The sequence below is a fragment of the Coenobita brevimanus genome, chromosome 65 (assembly GCF_032717465.1).
Source record: "Coenobita brevimanus isolate Jiangsu-jjx chromosome 65, ASM3271746v2, whole genome shotgun sequence".
NCBI lineage: Eukaryota > Metazoa > Arthropoda > Malacostraca > Decapoda > Coenobitidae > Coenobita > Coenobita brevimanus.
Window position 1 is genome coordinate 8,583,958 of NC_137018.1, and position 21,279 is coordinate 8,605,236.

General features: G+C 41.2%; 2 protein-coding genes and 1 non-coding gene across 3 annotated transcripts; 2 read left to right on the forward strand and 1 right to left on the reverse strand.

Annotated features, from left to right (window-relative positions):
- Positions 1-1,751: 1,751 nt before the first annotated feature.
- Positions 1,752-7,228, reverse strand: LOC145404889 (uncharacterized). The gene is made up of 9 exons (XM_080276390.1): positions 7,207-7,228; positions 6,921-7,008; positions 6,466-6,609; positions 5,523-5,767; positions 5,048-5,225; positions 4,602-4,788; positions 4,149-4,253; positions 2,256-2,345; positions 1,752-1,883 (listed from the first exon to the last, which is right to left on the reverse strand). The coding sequence occupies exons 1-9, from the start codon at positions 7,226-7,228 to the stop codon at positions 1,752-1,754; spliced, it is 1,191 nt and encodes a 396-aa protein (XP_080132516.1).
- Positions 7,229-8,075: 847 nt separating this feature from the next.
- LOC145405071 (V-type proton ATPase 16 kDa proteolipid subunit c) lies at positions 8,076-14,177 on the forward strand. The gene is made up of 4 exons (XM_080276576.1): positions 8,076-8,215; positions 10,137-10,329; positions 11,754-11,907; positions 14,024-14,177. The coding sequence occupies exons 1-4, from the start codon at positions 8,146-8,148 to the stop codon at positions 14,078-14,080; spliced, it is 474 nt and encodes a 157-aa protein (XP_080132702.1). The 5' UTR covers positions 8,076-8,145; the 3' UTR covers positions 14,081-14,177.
- On the forward strand, positions 9,515-9,633 carry LOC145405117 (5S ribosomal RNA). Its single transcript, XR_013898264.1, has one exon. It is a non-coding gene; the product is annotated as a 5S ribosomal RNA (ribosomal RNA).
- Positions 14,178-21,279: the final 7,102 nt, after the last annotated feature.

A 21,279-nucleotide genomic window follows, 5' to 3' on the forward strand; every position in this document is an offset into this window, starting at 1 on the left:
ACTGACTCACCACTTAACTTATCAACTACTAAACTGAGGAATTAACTATGTAACTAACTCTATTGACTAATTTGCTGACTGTCCACTTTACTGACTAACTTGCTGACTAACCTGCTGACTAACCATTTTACTGACTAACCCTTTACTAACTAACCCGCTGACTCACCTGCTGACTAACTCCTCTACTGACTCACCTGCTGACTAGCTCCTCTACTGACTCACCTGCCGACTAGCTCCTCTACTGACTCAGCTGCTGACTAACTCCTCTACTGACTCACCTGCTGACTAACTCCTTTACTGACTCACTTGCTGACTGACTCCTCTGTTGACTCACCTGCTGACTAAATTCTTCTGACTCACCTCCTGACTAACTCTTCTACTGACTCACCTGCTGACTAAACTCCTCTACTGACTCACCTGCTGACTAACTCTGCTGACTCACCTGCTGACTAAACTCCTCTAGTGACTCACCTGCTGACTAACTCCTCTAGTGACTCACCTACTGAGTAACTCCTCTATTGACTAACTCTACTGACTCACCTGCTGACTAACTCCTCTACTGACTCACCTGCTGACTAAACTCCTCTACTGACTCACCTACTGACTAACTCTACTGACTCACCTCCTGACTAACTCTTCTACTGACTCACCTGCTGACTCAACCTCACTGGACTGCTATAATTAGAGGAGTATAGATACCAATATACATAATTTGTACATGTAAATATAAGTAAGGATGTAGTGTTCAGCTGCTGGCCTACTGTACTGCACAATTATATGTCTCCCTGCACACATACATACATACATACACTTTCACATATACATACATACACACATACATACATACATACACATATACATAAACACATTCCTTCTCCACACATAAATGCATACACTTACATTCCTTGTCCACACACGCAAATGCACACACACACACACACACACACACACACACACACACACACACACACACACACACACACACACACACACATCCCAGTCTCGTGTAGTTGTCTTGTGTACATTAATGGTTGAGGAATACAATTAAACAATTAAATAAACCACTTGTGTTTTATTACCATCATTAGCACACCCATAACGACTCTAACGCTCCCTAACACCATTCTTTAAGCGATTTATTTTGCTTATTATACCTGTCCTTCTGTTACCTAAATCCTATCAATCCATACTTAGCATAAATAAGGTACAGAAGGATATTAACCTCACATATCCAAAAATAAATCGCTATGGAAGAGGTGTTAGGGCGCTTCCTTAAACGGTGAAAGGACATACACTTAATTACCTTCCTATTCAATCACGCAGGTTAATTAGCTCATTAGTAGAAGCACCTGTATAACCCATTAGGTGTCTTGTTACCTGTATTTCCTGTGAACTCCTGTGTACTATTCCTGGACTGATTCCATTTAGTTGGGTATGTGTAATAATAATAATAATAATAATAATAATAATAATAGTAGTAGTAGTAGTAGTAGCAGTAGTAGCAATAATAGAAGTAGTAGTAGTACTAGTGAAAATACCGGTAATAATAACAATAATGGTGATGATACTACTACTACTACTACTACTACTACTAATAATAATAATAATAATAATAATAATAATAATAATAATAATAATAATAATTCCTCAGCAGTTACTCTGGGACATTTATAAGTGCATCCAAGGGCATCCACAGGGTCACTTTAGGACATCAATTAAGTGAATTTTAAGTATTTTAGGACATGTTGAAGTCACTTTAGGATATCGAGGAGGTAGAGCGAGGATCCTGAAGAGAGGGCGAGGCGGGGAACCTGGTGGGGGCGAGTGGGGGAGGCATCGAGGCCCCACACCCCCTCCTTGAGCCCCCTCACCACCCCTACAGTCTGCCGGGAAGGGGTGGTGGGTGAGAGGGGGAAGTTAGGTTTGTGTGTGTGTGTGTGTGTGTGTGTACTGCCACTATTTATCAGTTGTAGATCTCGTGCCGTTTGTCTCTCTCATCTTTGTACATTGTATCCAAAACTTCGTAAATATTTAGAGAGAGAGAGAGAGAGAGAGAGAGAACAGACAGACAGTTGGGTAGACAGACGGGCATAGTGATAATAGATCCACAGACAGACAGACATTCAAGCAGATAGACAAATAGATAGATATAGATAGATATATAGAGATAAGTAGGAAGGTAGGCCAATGGATAGGTAGCCAGACAGGTAGACAGATAGATAGATAGATAGATAGATAGACAGATAGATATTTACCGTATTGTCCAAGGTAGCCAGTCTCATCAAGTTGGGATCAGCGCCTCCCACCGCCACCGTCTCTTTACCTGCCCACACCGCACTCCACACCTACACCCACCCACACACACACACACACACACACACACACACACACACACACACACACACACACACACACACACATGACGCGAGGGGGGCAGGTGTGGGAAAGAATGCACAGGTATTAGTAGGCATGTGGATAAAGAGATACAGTCGCAGCCAAAAAAAAAATTCCTCTAAGATATTCCTAACCTAATCAGTAGAAAATTAATCAATATTTCTGAGTCTTGCTTCATCAATTTGGCCTTAGATAAATGTAAAAACTTTTGACTGTAACTGTACGCAAGGACATGGAGACACTATACATCTTGGAGGCGAGAAATACATGAAAAAAATATTATTAATCTTTAAGTACGTGTAGTTAATGTAAGTAATATCAAAATACATCTACTTTATTATGACTGAAATTACTTATGGTATGTAGATGAAGTGGAGGGAGGGAGAGGGAGGGGGAGACCGAGGATGAGGTAGAGGGATGGAGTTGAGAGGTATATGAGGGAGGGGGGAGTGATTTTGGGGGAAGGCACTCAAATGGTGGGTGACAGAGCGACTTGGAGGCGTTTTGTCTGCTGCCACCCTTTGCCGGATTAGGGCGTCGGGCTATAGATAGATAGATAGATAGATAGATGACTAATGAGTTATATAGGCGAGAGTGTAATTATTATTAGTGAAAATATATGACATAAAAAGTAGAAAATATGGAACAACCTTAACTAGAAATTATTGTACTCAGAACAGGTGTTGCTGATTAATTAGAGGTGTAATTACTAACAGCAGGTGTAGGTAGTAAGAGTAGGTGTGGGTACTAACAAGTAAGTACAATAAGTGTGAGGTACTAACAACAGGTGTGAGGTACTAACAACAAGGGTGTAAGTATTATCAACAGGTGTGTAAGTACTAGAAACAAAGGTGTGTAAGTACTGAGGACAGGTCAATCTATCTATCTATTGCCAGACGCCATAATCCCGGAAGGGGTGGCCATTTGACTCTGAGTTATTTGTTTTACGAGGAGGGGCACTAACCCTCCACCAACCCACTTGTTGACACGTAGGGAGCACGTATGGTTTGGTTATATGGTTACCACCCAGCGTTGTAAATGGTTTCTTGGCTTACAGGAATGCAATCATAAAAAAAAAATACAATATACTCTTTTTACTCTAACTTGGCCTAAAATGTCATCTCTCCAAACTGACTGCCGAGTTATAACAAAAGAATAACACCTGAATATGCTGCTAGTCACGAAAAAGTGTTATGGAATGGATGTAGAGCCGTAGCAATGTCTTTTTCTCCTTTATCCAAGTTAGAGTAAAAACGGCATAACACTCTATCTAAGTATGAGAAATAGATGCATAATTATATCTACCCATGGGTGTGTTAGAGGCTGTGATGTGGTGGCTGCGTCTACATGTAAGTTCAACAGGTGTGCACAAGCAGGCATTGCGTGTGTAAGTATTTAAAAACATGTGTGTACGTATTGAAGGAGCGAGGCACATAAGCAGCTATAAAGTGTGCACAAGTGTTAACCTCTTTAGTTCAATAATGTACTACTTATTTTATCTATCCCTCTATCTGTCTGTCTGTCTGTCTATCTATCTGTCTATTTTTATTTATTTATTTGCATTTAACATTTTTTTTGCCCAGTTAAAGAAAGAACCCAAGGTGGAGAGAGCTTCATACCTAACTCAAACAATCTGACCCAAATGGAACAAAATCATCTGAAGGCAGCAAGAACAATGAACAAAGCGTGTCATCGGCGTGAAGGGGTTAAAAAAATACGCAAACAGGTGCTGAAATACGCAAATAGGTGCTGACCGCTGTGGTGGTGGCGTCAGAGTGCAGCACGTGCGTCAGCTTGCCCGAGTTTGCGTCCCACACCTGTACCGAGTCAGCACCGCCACCCCAGCTGCCCGTCACCAGCTGTACAGGTAAAGTTGACAGGTGGTTCATTACAGGCCACAGGTCATTAAAGGTCACTTGGTAAAATTAGGTCATTATAGGTCACTAGGTAAAATTAGGTCATTATAGGTCATGGGTCATTAAAGGTCATTAGGTAAAATTAGGTCATTACACGTCACGGGTCATTTATTTTTAGCGTTAGAATCTACAGGTTACATGTTATTCATTATTCATTACATGTTAATTATTACAGCTAAGAGGTCACTGGGTCATTCACTGCAGGTCACAGGTCATACATAACAGGTCATTCATCACAGGTCAGAGGTCAAATATATACTAGAGGTCATAGGTCACAGAAAAATGCCTTACCCTGGGTGCGTGTGGGTGGGAGGCGAGGGCGGGGCCACGGACATGCACCCCGCCCACCCGTCGCACCACCCGCCCACCAGCCCGCCCGTCCCACCACGTCAGGCCACTCCCACCGCCCACCACCTCACGCCCGCGACCCACCACCACCCACACTCGCCCGCACCCACCCACCAGGCCACCACCCTCGCTGAGAGAGAGAGAGAGAGAGAGAGAGAGAGAGAGAGAGTGAGAGAGATTGGCATTGAATATTCTTTACAATGAATTACATCAGCATTATGCAAGAGAGTCTCCCTGCATTATGCTTGCCTACCTACGTACCTACTTACCTCCCTACCTACCGATCTACCTACCTACCTGCTTAACTCTCTACCTTCGGATCTACCCACCTACCTGCTTACATACCTACCTACCTACCTACCTACTTACATACATACCTACCTACTTACCTGGTTGGCCAAGAGAGGACAGGTGCCAGTGTGTTTGGGTCTCTGAGTGTGACCTGATCTGTGGTGTAGCAGATGACCTGACCCTCCCCGCCCACACCCGCCTTCACGTCCACCCCACACTCGCCCACACTCACGCCCACGCTCCGTCCCGCCCACACCACCACCTGACCGTTGGAGTCTATAAAAAAAAAGAAGAAAATATAATGAATAAAAATATATTATGAATCGAGATTATTAAAGAGAGAGGGAGAGAGAGAGAGAGAGAGAGAGAGAGAGAGAGAGAGAGAGAGAGAGAGAGAGAGAGAGATTATTATACATCCTATTCTAGGTGGCATAAGTGACTTCGTGGCAAATTTTCCTATGTGATTTATTTTCCATATTTACACACACACACACACACACACACACACACACACACACACACACACACACACACACACAGTCACCCCCAAACACAAAAAACTCATAAACATACAAGTAGTGAGCAGTGAATCCGATTGTCCCTCTGGAAGCCAAAGAAGCGAGGTGGCTGCGGGTTGAGGTCGTCTGGGGCCACGTTTGGGGTCAGTGGGGTCAGGCTGGGTCACTGAGGGATGGGGGAGGGTGTGTGAGAGTGACCCCGTGGCCGTGTAGAGCTTGACCTGGCCTGACCTGAGAGCCACGCCCACCAGTGACCCATCGGGGGAGAATCTGCACCCCAACACATCACTCCCGCAGTCACTGAAGGGAAGTAAGGTCAGGATAGGTTAGCTTAGGTCAGATTGGGTTAGATTAGATTAGATTGGGTTAGATTAGATTAGATTGGGTTAGATTAGCTTAGATTGGGTTAGATTAGGTTAGATTGGGTAAGGCTGGGTTAGATTAGGTTAGATTGGGTAAGACTGGGTTAGATTAGGTTAGATTGGGTAAGACTGGGTTAGATTAGGTTAGATTGGGTTAGATTAGATTAAATTGGGTAACTTCAACCTGCAGTTCATTAGGTTCACATTCAGGTGAACTTAGTGCTACAATAACTAATAATAATAATAATAATAATAATAATAATAATAATAATATCAACACTATTTTCCAGTTCTGTATACTTAGTTTACTTTCTGCCTACACTTCACTCACACTTTGTCATTCTATCTACCCATCTATCTATCTATCTACCTGTATGTATGTACGTATACGTATGTATGCATGTGTCCACTCATCTATCGGTCTGTTCATCAACCCATCTATCTATCCGTCTATCTATCTATCTATCTATCCATCTGTGTATCTGTCTGTTTATCTGTCTATTCATGTCTCTTTCCATTTGTCAGTCAATCTGTCTATCCATCCATCTATCTATCTATCTATCTATCCATCCATTTATTTATTTATCTATCTATATATATATATTTGTCTGTCTATCTATCTATCTATCTACTCACACAGTGGCTCTCACCCTCAGCTTGCCCTCCAGCGAGAGAGCGGAGGGTGAGGGAGGGTGGAGGCGGGTGAGGAGGGAGGCGAGGGAGGCGGCGGAGGTGGAGGAAGAGGTGGAGACACGCCTTCGTCCTGGAGGTGATGCCTGGCTGGAGGAGAAGGAGGAGGAGGAGGTGAAGGAGGAGAAGGAGGAGGAGAAATAGAAGCAGAAGAAGAAGAAGAAGAAGGAGGAGGAGGAGGAGGAGGAGGAGGAGGAGGAGATGGAGAAATTTGTTTATTTTAATAACTTCATTATTAAATTAATTATCTAAATAAAATAAAAATAAAGATGTAGGAAATTAATCACCTGTAGAAATAAATATTCTTAATAAAGGTAAATAAATAAATAACGTTACTAGATTATAGTTACCTGAATAAATAAATAATATAATTCATGAAAAAAATAAAGAAAATGAAATACCTGTATGTGATGGTCTTCGCTGGGGAGGGGGAAGGGGGGTCCGTAGGGGTGAGGGGGGGTAGTCCTGCACCCTCACTCTCGCTCCCTCCTGCATAAATAAAGAAAATGATACTACAGCTGCTACTACTACTACTACTACTACTATCGTCACCTAAGCTGCTTGTTGTTACCTAATTAATCACTTTCGTCACTTATAACCACTTTTTGCAATGCACCTGTAATACGCTTGACTGTGGCCAGGGAGTCAGTATGCCAAGAATGCCCGAATTATAAGGCTAGTAAATACCTGAGCTTGGCTGTTGCGACATGGTTTTCACTTTCCACTGATTTAGCTTATAACAGATCGTGGATGGATTTAATAAAGCAGACAGACGCACAAGAAAGATACAATAGGACACGGTAAGGGCGAGTAAGGACGGTTACCATAGCAACTGTGGACGCTGAAGGATACAAGCTCATAATATTTGTTATGTAATACGTTGATTAAAGTTTGGTGCACAAGTTGCTTTCATTTTTGTGTGTATTAACTTTTTATTACTGAGCCTGTTCTTTATAGTTACTCATCCACCTTTTCTTGCCGCACCTATTTTGTCGAATTTCATGTCACGCAGAACTTATTTCGTTAATGTAAATGTATGAACTCTGGACACTCTCTCCACTCCTTAAACATCGTATATTTTCTTCAAGCATTGCATCTTCATTGCTCACAATATTGCCTCTCTGTCGTGCGGATTCTACGTCTTGCTTTGACAATCGCTTGGACATATTCAAGTTAATGTAATGAGTTTCATCTCATTTTGCAATTGACGTTTATGTCATGCTCTCTTTGAATTAATAAATAATCTCTTATCTGTTATCGCAACATCTGTATGTTACTTATGTATTTCACGTTCATCAGCGCATCCAGCACCCTTGTTCTTGTAGACCGCTGGGCCGTAGACTCGTTCAAAATGACATGTTAGCAAGGCGGGTGCAAAATGGTGAGCGTCCCTAGGCGGCACGCTAGTCTCTGAGCTTCGTTATTGATCAGATGAAGCCAAGAGGCACATGTTACCTAAAATCTGATTGGTCGAAACACGATAGAGAGACGGGGAGGGCCAATCAACGCTCGCGACACATCCCCCACTTCGTCTGGCCAGCCTCAGTGCCATATTCCCAGCTGAGTCAGAAGAAGTTTCAGTTTCCATCTGTTTTTCCCGGCAAGGAGCTAGCCACAGAGACCAACATGTCCGGAAATCCGATGTATTCCCCCTTCTTTGGCGCCATGGGAGCCTCAGCGGCCATGATATTCAGCGGTAAGTGAGCATAGAGGCATAAAACTGGGAAATTAGGGACTGAGTTACAGGGTTGGGTTGGGTAACAGATTCGATACATCTGACAACCCTTGATAAACAAACCAGCGTACTATTAAGCCGCCCCACCCAAATGTTGAATGACAGGATGAAGGCTGGCAGGCGATATAGGCTATAAGGATTCGTAACTTAAAGCAAATTGGAAATTGTATACTAGTACACAGGTGTAAGGGCTAGCGTTCATTGATCTGTTAGTCGTTAGGTGGCTGAGGCTGGGTTTTCCAGATTTTCATACGATTTAGCCTGTATTTACGAATATTTTAATTTCCAAGAGCCCATGTTGGTCATATCAGAACCTTATTATCAGTATTAGCCCTAGTGATTCATAAATTTTGCAACTTGCCATATATTTGATATGATTCCTAAACAGTTGTCAATTGTTAACTTACGTATGACATTAAGTTTCCTTGCATTTTAACATTGTGCCAACTCTGTGGTTGTTGGATATGTCTGCTGATTTTAATGGCTGTCAGATAATTATTATGGTTATTTATTTATTTATTTATTTATGAGCACAATAAAATAGTATGCAAAAGGGTTACTTGCAGATAATGCAAAGCACTAAGCTAGGTCAGACTGTATATACTTGGAGCAACAGCTAGCCCTGTGTGTAGAAGTGATCACTGGAAAAAGACATCATGGCAGACAGAATCAAATACAGAGTTCTGTTGACGTCACAGTGCCAGTAACATGTCTTTTCTGGCCAGACACCAGTGCACCTTAAGGTAGTGAACTGTATGATAATTATTGGGGCTAAGGAAAATTAGCTTCTGAGTACGGTACAGTAGAGTTGAGGGTTATACTTAGTTGCATGATAATTTGGTCACCTCCCCTCCAGCTGAGTAGATTAAGTGATTGTATTATAACTAGGACTTATACCGAGAGTGTGGGGGAGGAGGTTCTTTAAGCTGTCATTGACTGAGCACCAGCATACTATCATTCATTGGAGATTATTCCTGCCCACTCATTCCCCACATTATAACAGGTTTGTTTACAATCATTCACTGAGTGTAATAATAGTAAAATATGAAAAAATATTTTTTAGACATTTTTAGATGGCAGAAGAACCCAGTGCCTTGTTGAACCAGCATTTTTAATGTAGCTAACTACTAAGCCAACAAGACAGTGCAGATCTGTGTCTAGTAACTTTGTTCAGAAAATCAAAATACACCACATGCATGTGTGTTGTTGATATGTGTCAGGATTAAGATGCTACTGGAATAGATATCTTTAACCCTGTTAATCCAAGTCCATACCACGTTGAGTACACCGCTTCCCGTCCGATCAGCGAAGTTAAGCAACGTTGGGTCTGGTTAGTACTTGGATGGGTGACCGCCTGGGAACACCAGATGCTGTTGGCATCCCTACGTGTCAAGTGGGGTTGGTGGAGGATTAGTGCCCCTCCCTGTAAAACAGTTAACTCTAAGCCATTGGCCACCCCGTCTGGGATACATGGCGTCCGGCAATGATGATGATGATGATGATTTTGTAGTGTATACTTGCAACCCACAAATAATTTAATGCTGCTGAGGGGAGACATCTTGATCTGATCAAGATAGATCTAGTCTAAGCCACTTTACACTCTTGATGTAATTTTCATAATTCTCAGGTTACCACCAAACCGTTTTATTCACCTCAGGAAAGACCCCTTATAGCTGAAAGGGATAATGAAGACCCAATCTGACCCCTCTAGTTCAAATTTTTTTTCCTAAAGCAAAAAGTAAATTACCGGTATCAGGAGATTGCACAGAATAACTAAGAAATACAGTAATATATCATTGGATTGAAGGGGTTAAGAAAAATTAGGAGTATTCATGATGTCAAAGTATATAATGTCATTAACTTGAGGATTGTTTTCATGCAGCGCTGGGAGCGGCATATGGGACAGCGAAATCAGGTGTGGGGATTGCAGCCATGTCGGTGATGCGGCCAGAGCTGATCATGAAGTGTATCATCCCTGTTGTCATGGCTGGTATCATCGCTATCTATGGGCTCGTAGTGGCTGTGCTCATTGCCGGCAAACTGGTTTCTGCCACTGCTGGATACAGCCTCTACCAGTGAGTTCAGTACAGCCTGATTTCCGTAACTCCATACTCCCAACCCTGAGGCCCTGTAGTTTTTCTGAGTGCAGCAGAGGACATCATACACCTTCACTTTCATATGTCACCACTTCCATCCATACTGTACAGCTGCTTGATAGGTGCTATCTCATTCAGGACTGGTGTGATGGCATTGGTGGGAGAACTTGTATGATATGGAGGGTCTTGTGGAAGATCAGTTTAGACTGTTGTAACAGACTTTGAATCCCAAAACTGTTCTTTGCCCCATATAGGGATGGGTCGCTTGTCCAATATTGTGCTGTAATCTCCATATGTGTCAAGTGGGGTTGGTGGAGAATTAGTGCCCCTCCCTGTAAAACAGTTAACTTTAAGCCTTGGCCACCCTGTTTGGGATACATGGCGTCTGGCAATGAATGAATGAATGAATTAATTAATTAATAGTGTGTATGGTAGCTGCATTATGCTGGGGAAAGAATGAGATGTTACTTCAGCTGTGTATTATATCAACTGTTCTTATAATGCAGATGTCAGTACACTAGATTGTATAGTCTTTTGAATTGCTGTTTTCATTTTTTTTTTTTTGATCCATCCATCCATCTATCATCCAATCCTACATTGACCCATGAGAAACGTAGGAGCCCGGGGCTAGGCAGTTGGTCTCGACATTTAAGATGAGAGTGACCAACCTCACTCATCCCTGAGGTGGCATTACATGAGCAATCAACCCCAACCATTCCTTGGATATAAACCTTCACCAGCTGAGTCCGACTGGAGTGCAATAATTACCCACCAAACCACTTGGTGCCAAAATTTGGTTATATGGTTACCACCCAGCATAGTAAATGGTTTCCTGGTGTACAGGAAACCATTTTGCCTGTCACTCAGTGTAGAGTCACGCACAGGCAGAAGGAAAAGGAAAGAATGAAGGAAAGAAAGATAGAAGAGGGAGTGTAAAGTCACCTATAGGCAGAAGGACAAGGAAAGAATGAAGGAAAGAAAGACAGAAGAGGATGGAAAAAATGTAATGAAATTAAAATCATCAAACTGTTCCCTGCTGCAGCCTGGGATGGAACTTACACCATTTCAGACAACAGACCAACTCTCAAACCACTTGACCACCACATTTCCAAACCATCATCTGCTGAAGTGATAGAGCATAATGCTTCTTCTCTGGTTGCTTGATATTATTGTAATGTGATAATATCTTGTCGGATGAATGTACACTACCAAAACAAGATTCATTATGTAGGTGAATGATGGTTTTGCAGTGAGTGTTGTTGCTGTATACATTTCCTTGCTAAGGCAAATAGTTCTGAATGAATGTACAGTATATTTCACATGTATAAACTTAGTGCTTCATTCATTACTGTATTTGTCTTTTGGGTTGATTTTCTGTACTAATAGCATTTTCATCTTGACAGTGGCTTCGTGCATCTTGGAGCGGGTCTAAGTGTGGGATTGTCAGGGCTTGCGGCTGGATTTGCAATTGGTATTGTGGGAGATGCAGGAGTGCGAGGGACCGCCCAGCAGCCTCGGCTTTTTGTTGGCATGATTCTCATCCTTATCTTCGCTGAGGTGGGCTAAAACACTCATGCACAGACACATATGGACTGTGACATCACATTGGCCAGAGCCAGACACTATTCCAGTTGCAAACTAACCAACTTTCATGTCAGTTTAGCCAGTTTAATGGTGGATTGTAAGCACTTTCTTAACCCCTTCTTTACCGACCCCTACCCCCAATGTAAACATTACGTTTACCCCCCATACCAACCTGATAGCTCCCACTCCCGTGGTGTGGGGGGTAGTGTATATTTTTTGTCACGTCGAAACTATTCACTCTTTGTGATTTGTTTGTATACTGAAGATCATATAAACCCAGCATGATGACGATGGTAATAAAAAAAGATCATAAAATAAATCATTACGGTATATAAGTTTACATATCTTATGCTGAAGTACTGTTACCCAGGTAACTACTGTACAAACTGGCTTGAAAAAAATGTCCTGCACAGATGGATGGCTTATTTATTTACCTTATAAGCTGAGCATGAAGTGTGTGGACACACGTGATGGTGATGGCGACCTTGACCCACTTGTTGCCGAGAGTGCAGCGTCACTAAGCTCGCTACTAATTTCCTCCTCCTCCTCACTCACATCAACCTCGCTATCATTTTCAGGATCACAGTCATCTGCTGACGGATCAGACACTGCTGCATCATCATCTGATACATCTAAATAAGTATCCCCATGGGGAATAAACTCGTCACCATCGGAATCCTCCAGAGACGCCATGAGAAAAAAATATCCTGTACACCCTCTCTCGTGGTCAAGTGCGTGGTAACTGACTCTCTCAGGCAGGCCAAGGGTGTAAATTTTGCCATATGTCAGCAGAAAATATAGTATGATATCTGTAGTAGAAATTATAAATAAAATAATGATTGGTCTAAAAGAGGTTACATCACAGATGAGTGAGCAAGTCATTGGTGCCACTGCAACTCAGTCATGACGTATCTTATGATGTCAGAATTCGTCAGAACTTCGTCACAGTCTTTGTTGTCAAAACACAGAGCTGTTGCTAACACGAGGTCCTCAGAAACAGCCTTACCAGGCTACACTGAGGCCCATAAGCTGCCATTCATTAGAGGGTGTACCAGCATACCACGGTAGTGGTTCCAGTGTCTCATGGGTGTTTACAGGTGATGTACGGGGGTACATCAAAACACATTTTCGGTAAAGAAGGGGTTAAACTACTTCATATGACACAAGCAAGAAAAATTGCTGGTAATATAAAAACTTTTTCATGGAACAAAACTTGTGAATACAATACAGATTCTTGAATTTTTAGTGAATTTCTAGCCCATTTCATGCTGTTGTTATCCCTTCCTCTTTTCTTTCCTTGCTTTGTGAACCCTACTCCACCCCCTCCCTAGATGGGAAATAGAGGTCAGGATGATGATTATGATGATATACTGTAGTTACAGCAAGTGATTTTTGTTGTGGCCCCTGACTCAACTGGACATGAACTCAGTGGACTGCAGAGTGAAGTTGTCTTTCTGCATTCCACCATCATCCTTTCAGGAAATAAAGGAGTTGAGGGACATGCATATATCCTCTTCCCGATTATATTATTGTCATAATTGAAAGAGTCCCTCTTAATCACCAGCAGCAGCCTCTTACAGATAAAGCATAGTACAGATAAATGTGTACAGTATTTGTAAATCTCTAGGGTGCATGCCAAGTTGGTTTAAATTCATTGTTGATGTCATCAGTTGCTGTTTTTCTTTGCCTAATCTGTGAGTGACAATGCACTGCACTTATGAGGTATTGTTCATTACAGGATGGTAAGTTACTGTAATGATATGGAGATGGTGAAGTGACTTTCACTGTATAGCTCAGATATTTGTAATGCTGTCATCATCATTATTATCATCATCTTCATCCAGACATCCTTTCCCACTCTAGGGCAGGGTGAGGAGTCATAGTGAAGAGGTTAAAATTAACAGTTGCAGTAACTATGCACTGTTCATTTATTGTCCTGACTTGTACCCACATTGATGATACATGCAGGAGAAGTTGCACTGTCATTATGTTTAGAGCTTTCTGTTTAGCCTCGTCTGTGAATGGGAGTAATAACTTTAATATTGATTTAAAATAACCCATTTTTAATGTGTTTGTCTTTTGTCAACAGGTTCTGGGTCTGTATGGTCTCATTGTTGCAATCTACTTGTACACCAAGACTTCGTAAATCTTCTCCGCACCCCCCCACCAGCCCCTCCCCATCGCCCTAGACCAACCCAGATCAACACAGCAAAAAGCCTGTGTTGTAGTGGTGACAGGGTGGTGGTGGTGGTGATCAATTATGAGGTGTCTGTGTGTTTGGAGTTCCTCTGCATTTTAAATTTACTTGGTTTTGTGATAGGATCCTAGCCTGTGTCTCACTAATGACAACAAGCTTACTCTTCAACCATGACAAAATGTTCTGTCAGTGACATACAGTCCAGATCACTGTCACCACCACCACCCGGAAGCAGAAGAAGGCCCCCCACACAGAAAATGGCTGAGCAACGTAGAATTTTAAAATTGTGTATCTCGTAACCTCAGAGTATTGAAGAGAATCTCTAAATGAAAATGTAATTGCAACTGTTAACCCACAGATGTGTATGTAGCTAGGCTACACAGATATTCATATGGATCTTCTGAGATATTACACATACAGTATCTAGTTTTTCTCATGAAAAGATTTTCTTACTTTATGTTACTATCAGTTTTGGGAAGAAGAGCATTTATATCATCAGGATAATGTGTTCATAATTTAAGTTGGAAAGGTAGCTGTTCCAGCTTAATGCAGTTGCCAGCACAGAATTTTCTGGTGACTTGCTTTACAGTAACGGTCCAACTCAGCAGGAAAATACCTTACTTAAAATATGTGTGTCATGTGTAGGTATGTAATATGCATTTGAACACACACACACATTAGTCATAAACATTGGTAATGTGTATGTTCATATTTTGTTGACATTCTTAATACACACTACTCAGCTTGAAAGTGTTACATTGTACACACAGTTTAGAGAGTGTAGTTTTCCATGACAGTTAATAATCGTTTACCAAAAACTACTCTAGTGACAAAGAAAGGCTACTTATTTAAACTCCCTCGCATGAGTATGTGGAGAAGGATTATAAGTGTTGTTAATACTGTCATGTATGTTCATAATTACAGCTGGTTCATAACCAGTGTCCTGTCAGCTAATGCCCTTAAAACTACAAGCATTAGTACAACTGTTGCTACAACAATTCCCACCGATTGTCAAAACAAAGACCAAATTCTTCTATCCTGTATTTGACAATTGCCTGAAGTTCAACAGCAGCTGTTCTTACAACTGTCCCACTTTCTGCAGTTTCAGCTAGTAGTCTGTTCACATAATTACCCTGATGGCAGAGTTTGTTAGGGACATTTATGGATATTGATTATTAGCTTGTATCAATCCTCACCTTTGTGACTAAGTTAGGTCACACAAGCCTGTTTAGGGACCTTTTAGGAATTTCTTAGGAAATCAGTACAGTATTTTGGATGAATGGAAATCATTATCTGAAGGTTGATATATTATTATTGTTATTATTACAGTTATGATCAGTTGACCCAGAGGTTATTGTGTATTACTGTATATTACTGCGGGTAAAAAAGACGTATCGTGTATGAGTACAGTATATACATTGTCTTCTTGTTTTTACTAATTTATGTGCTCTAAGCAAATATAAAAGTGAGGATATTGCTATGTAATATAAAAAGTATTTAGTGCAACATGTATATACTTTAGTGCTGTTAGCTATTTATTTGATTAATGTGTCTACTTAGCGAGTCTGGGAATCCCTAAGTACCATTGACATATCATGCTTTGCTGATGAAACTCAGCTTCCTTGTGTTAATCAATCTTAGTGGCCTTTTACTGATCTCTCCCAGACTCTACTCGTTCTCCCAGGCTCGTCTTCTCTGTTTACACTTTCAGTCTCATTTTTGTACCTGTAATAAAAGTATATTATTGCATCTTATAGAGACTAAGCTTAGTGTTATCATGATCTTCATGTAAGAGTAGTTGTGTATCTGTGAGAGAATACTGTATTAAGAATAAACAAAAGCACAATTTTTGCAGAGTAGGAAGGCACTTTTTTTTTTTCTTTACTGTACACATTTGAGTGCAGATGATGGCTGAGAACCATACTGTTTAAAATGTTCATCCAGCCCACCTTGCTTGACATTTTTTTTTTTCCTCTCCTGTGTATAGAAATGTCAGAATAATATGGAAATGTGTTAAGTAGATGTTGTGAGCGATAAGAAAACCAGGGATAGCAAAAGGGGAAAAAAAAATGCATGTCAGGCAAGGAGGGAACCTTCTGGAGTTCACTTTTAAAGTTGGGCACCCAAGAAATAAGTGCCCCCTTCTCATGAGATTGTTCCCTAGCCACTGCCTTCTGGATATCACTTTTCTTGAGTACAGCCTCTACTTTCATGTTAGTTATTGTACCAGCATTTATTGCCTAATCAATCAGGAATTTAAAACTGCATCAGAATTTGCTTTGTAAAAACAATAATGTATGTTTTCCAGATTTTGCTTTGTGTTTAAGTACCTGGAGATAAAAACTGCTAGCCAGTTGATAGTCCATGGGCAGGAGTCAGAGTAATATATTAGTTATTTAGAATCTCCTTGAACAGATGACAGGTATAATTTTGAATCTCTACAGTTGTCCTCTCTGTACATTGCTGTGGCCAGTAGTAAGAAACTGACCAACGAAGGCTTGCACATCAGCCAGGCAGCATAATAAATTGCCTGCTAATCTTTAGGTTGCAACAGTCCAGTTTTGAATGTTTGGTGTTCTTTAATCTCTGGTCTGAGTGACCTCAAGTCCTTCTGACTTTGCAGTGTGCCTCTTAATCATCTTTTCTTTTTAAGTCTGGCTTTTCCTTTCTTTGTCTCCTGTAAACTGTCATCAATATTTTTATAACTGCCGTTACCCTCAGACCCTTAATTGTGTATCATAGTGTTCTCTCATTGACCCAGTTTTGAAGTACAGTATAGCAGATACATCCTGTCTCAGTTCTGTGTGTACAGTACATTGTCTCCATTGCAGATTCCATTTAGAGGTGGACTATTTTTGAAATGTTTAAATGAGCCATGCAGTACTGGGGAATATATCAGCAATGAAAGAAGAGCTGTATCCATTTTATTTATTTATTTATAATTATTTCTTTCAGCTTGTGCTCAGAGATATTTGTGTTCTTTTTCCAATTCCTGGAAAAATGTGTTGCTGTAGAAACTTAGAATCAAACTGGATAATCGGCAGCTGTCACGAGTTATTGATGCGCTACTCTTAGTGGCTGTAACTGTAAACCCATGATGCACCAGTTCTCTTGTTGACTATCACCCATGTCTTGCGTTTTGCTGTTCTTGTGTGTGTATGCATTGGTGTATGTGTGTGTGTGTGTGTATATGTGTGTGTGTGTGTATGCATTAGCAGTGTCCCTTCCCTTCACTCATCCCTTAGCCAAATAAATACTTGTGTACCATACCAACAGAGTTCTATACATACATGTGTTGTTGTATCTGTGCGCACATGACAAGAGATAGCAGTGAATTAGTCTGAGGTTTAATCCTTTCATCCATTATCTTCGGTATCCCCTCTCTCTTCAAGCTTCTCAGGTTTGCTCCCCCTTTTCTGTAATCTACTGTTTGTCAACTTTTCTTGCAGCCTTCCCCCCTCCTCGTCCAATTGTAGAAGTTGGCATGAGTATCATCAGAGGTAGTGTGTATGTGCGTCTGTACAGTGACTACAACATAAATTTAGCTAGATCCTCGGTGTAAAGAAAAATTGTTCCATTAAACTGAATGTTCCAGATTTGCTGTCTTTCATTAGCCTGGAAAGCAAAACAGTGATGTACAAACTGTAGTACCAAATGGAGTAGATGTCACAGTATTGAATTATACTATACTGTACTGTAGTCATGTCCTGATTGCCTTAACTTATGTATTTGTTGCCTAATTTGTAATAAAGAATTTGGTCAATATTAAAATACCTTCTACAGTACTGTATAGTATGACAGGCTTCAATGAATAGGGAGATTTTGATATCTCTTCACCTCACACAATTAACCTTTCACACTGTGGTGCAGTGATAGTCACTTGTAACACATAAAGTAGAACCATTCCAATGATTTAAAAAAAAATGTGTTTCTATTTCTGTTGAATGTCTGTTATTCTACTTCCTCAACTTTCATACTCGTTTTCTCACACATTGAGATATCCATCCTTTATTATCCTGGCCTTCTTTTTATATAATGACACCATTGCAACCTGCGCTTTTATATAAAGGTCTTCATAACTACTCGCTCTTCTTCCTTCAGACAGTGACTTAGAAAATATAATAATAAAATAAAAAGCCAGTCCCAGCTTATCTCCTTTGAGGTGTGGGTGCCCGGGGCTAGGCTGCAGTCAACTACGGACAGCACACTAGATTAAAAAACTATAGGTCAAGCTTAACTAAGACATCTGAGAGTAGGTAACAGAAATGTTTTGGTCTGCCGTATAAATATGACCTACAAGTGATAAAAGTAGCCTACTATTTTCTTTGGCATGGGTAACTTAAAAGGTTCGTTTCCCGCCAGAGGATTGAGTTAGCTATCATGGAGACCCTCTCACATCCCACCATTAGCTGCCCTTTGCCATTTTATAAAGCTGTATCGTTGTTCGGCTCTACTATACAGTACCATTCACCTGTATTCACCTGTTACTGGTCCCTAGCGTATGAATTAGGAACGAAAAAGACATCGCTCAAGAGACCCTTAAAATGTAGTAATAACATTACTAATGTGCCAGTTAAATAAAATGCACCGTTATTTTAAACATCATCTATTTTTCTGACACCAAGATACTTTATACATTATGATACGGCAAACGGCTGATAGTTATATTTAAAACTGGCGCGCGGATATTGCGAGAGTGAACAACTCCATTTATGCTTCGCTGTTGGAGTGTCGACCAATTTCGTCTTCACAGCTGCGACTCACCGTATTCTCAAACGGGAGGGAGGAGAGTGTCGTAAGTTCACAAGTGTCATATATATAAAATACATCATCGGTATTTCGGTATGCCAGGAGTGCAAAGTTGGTAGAATGTTTTACTTTATTTTTCTGTTTACCGGAAGGTCTTAAGACACTAATAATTGGAGAGAAGTTGCTTGTATATAGTAATTGTAGCCTAAACTTGATTCCAAAACAAGGACCATCGAAACAAAATGAAAATAAGCATAACAACGGAATACTTTGTCTTAAGTGTGGACTCCAGTCTGGACTAACGGTACTCATAGATACTGACCATGCAAGGAAGTAGCTTTATATAGTGGGTCCCTATGTCCTTTACATTTACGCGGCGGCGGACGGTGGGGGGGGGGAGGAGGATGATTTTGTGTTTTAGCACCGCGCGTTATACAGTGCTGTTTATATTCCTCGCTGAACGGCGGTGCTCAGGCCGGATAACCGGACAGGGGTCCAGACTTTGGGGATGGAGATGACGGAAACGAGCGCCAAATTAATGAGACCAATTTGTCAACAAGGAAGGCATGATGCCTCCCTAAATAAGTAACCATTGACCTTCCTCTATAATCCTTAATGAATTTGTATAGTACAGGCTGCACAATTCATGTTATAAATGTCATCACCGTGAAAGTGTGTGTGTATCCTATGTCAAAAATGTGCTGAGTGAGCATTCTAATCTACAGGAAATAGAGCAGAGCCCCTTGTTAACTAATTATGTAATATTTGCTTCCTTCTCAGTCTCATCTCTATACCCTTCCTCCCCCTCGCCTGTCTCCTCCCTCCTCTGCCTTGACTTTTACAACAATAAATATTTCAATTCAACAGTTCCCTCCCCTCCTCCTCCCTTCTCTCTCCTCTCCTCCTTCCCCAACCTCTCTTTCTCTTCCCTGTTCTTTTTCACCGCCTTCCTCCCCGTCTTGTATCTTCTCTCAGTCCCCCCCCCTCTCTCTTTGGGGGGGATGTATTTGTTTTGACCTCCATGTATTATATTTGCTAGCACGATATCGTAATTAGCACTGATTTACAGAGAACTACCTGACTCCCAAACTGGACCTGACTTCAACTCAAAGATGACCCGAACTCTTGACTACACCCTCCCTAAAGCTCAAATTACATAAAACTTACTTAATCTTTCGCAGTCATCATCATCATCATCGTCATCATCTTTTTCTCACCTGCTGGTAGGGTGGGGTTGAGTCTAAGGAAGCAACGAAAAGGAAAGAATGTGACAGTGGGAGAACCAGTGGCGCAGTTTGGATTTTATTTATTCATTTTTGACCAAGCTCACTAACAGGATGGCCCAAGGAACACTCTTCAGGAGAGGTGTGGAAACATTCTCCTGAAAATCTGGGGTGATCACCGGGATGGCCAGACATATTCCACCCCTCTTGTTACGCTGGCGGGGAGACGTGATCAGCAGCATATTCAGTGAAATTGAAATGGGCCTCACACACCCATTCACTTACCATTCAGTCTCATGGAATCTTGGCTTCACCCCATAGGTAGGCTACATATTTCCACATGTTCCATCATAATTAGTTAAAAGACAGTCAATCCGACGTCTGCCAAACTAGGAAAAGAAAAAAAAAAGCGGGATGTGTGCCAAAGCCTTGCTGTGTACACCTCCCTGCATCCAACCAGCTCGACCCTGTCATAGTTCTGTGGACATCACAAATCTCATAGATGATAGAAGTTTCCTACGCCAACGAAAATAAGGCCCTTGGTATCCCACCCCTCTTGACCATAGGAAACGAGGCTTTGATGACGTGATTAAGCTGTAGTGTATCATGGGTATCCCTCCCCAGCATTATTTCTTGCTTAGCATTATTCCTTGCTACGAGTGACTACCGCTAAAAAGGCCACAAGCTTATATGCAATGTTTAGGCTGCACCCAGCAAAAATAATACTTGTAACGTATCCTGTGAACGTTCATTGATCTTATTAACCATTCACTTTTGATTTTACACTGTCATTGCAGTGACAACACAAGCTGCAACCTGTAGATCCAGAAGAGTGCGTTTTTTAATGTCTGCCAGACGTACGATCGTTTTCTTTACTTATGTTATTCATTTGTTATACAGTAAATGGTTTCATACTGGTTCGTAATTTTTAGCTATCTACCTCAAACATGATAATAATGAGTTACCTATTTGATCCACTGGTGTATAGTAGTAATGTTTGTACGAAACTTTATCGCGTATATTTTGCGCCAAAACAACGCGACCACCAGTAGTAGCTTGGGTGCAAATGGAGGTGGGGTAGCGTATTCCTTGGAAATTTGTGCTACACTGACTTTTATTATTAGTTTGTGATATTGACAAGTATCGACTCTGCTCAACTTGTTTCCAACTTTTACA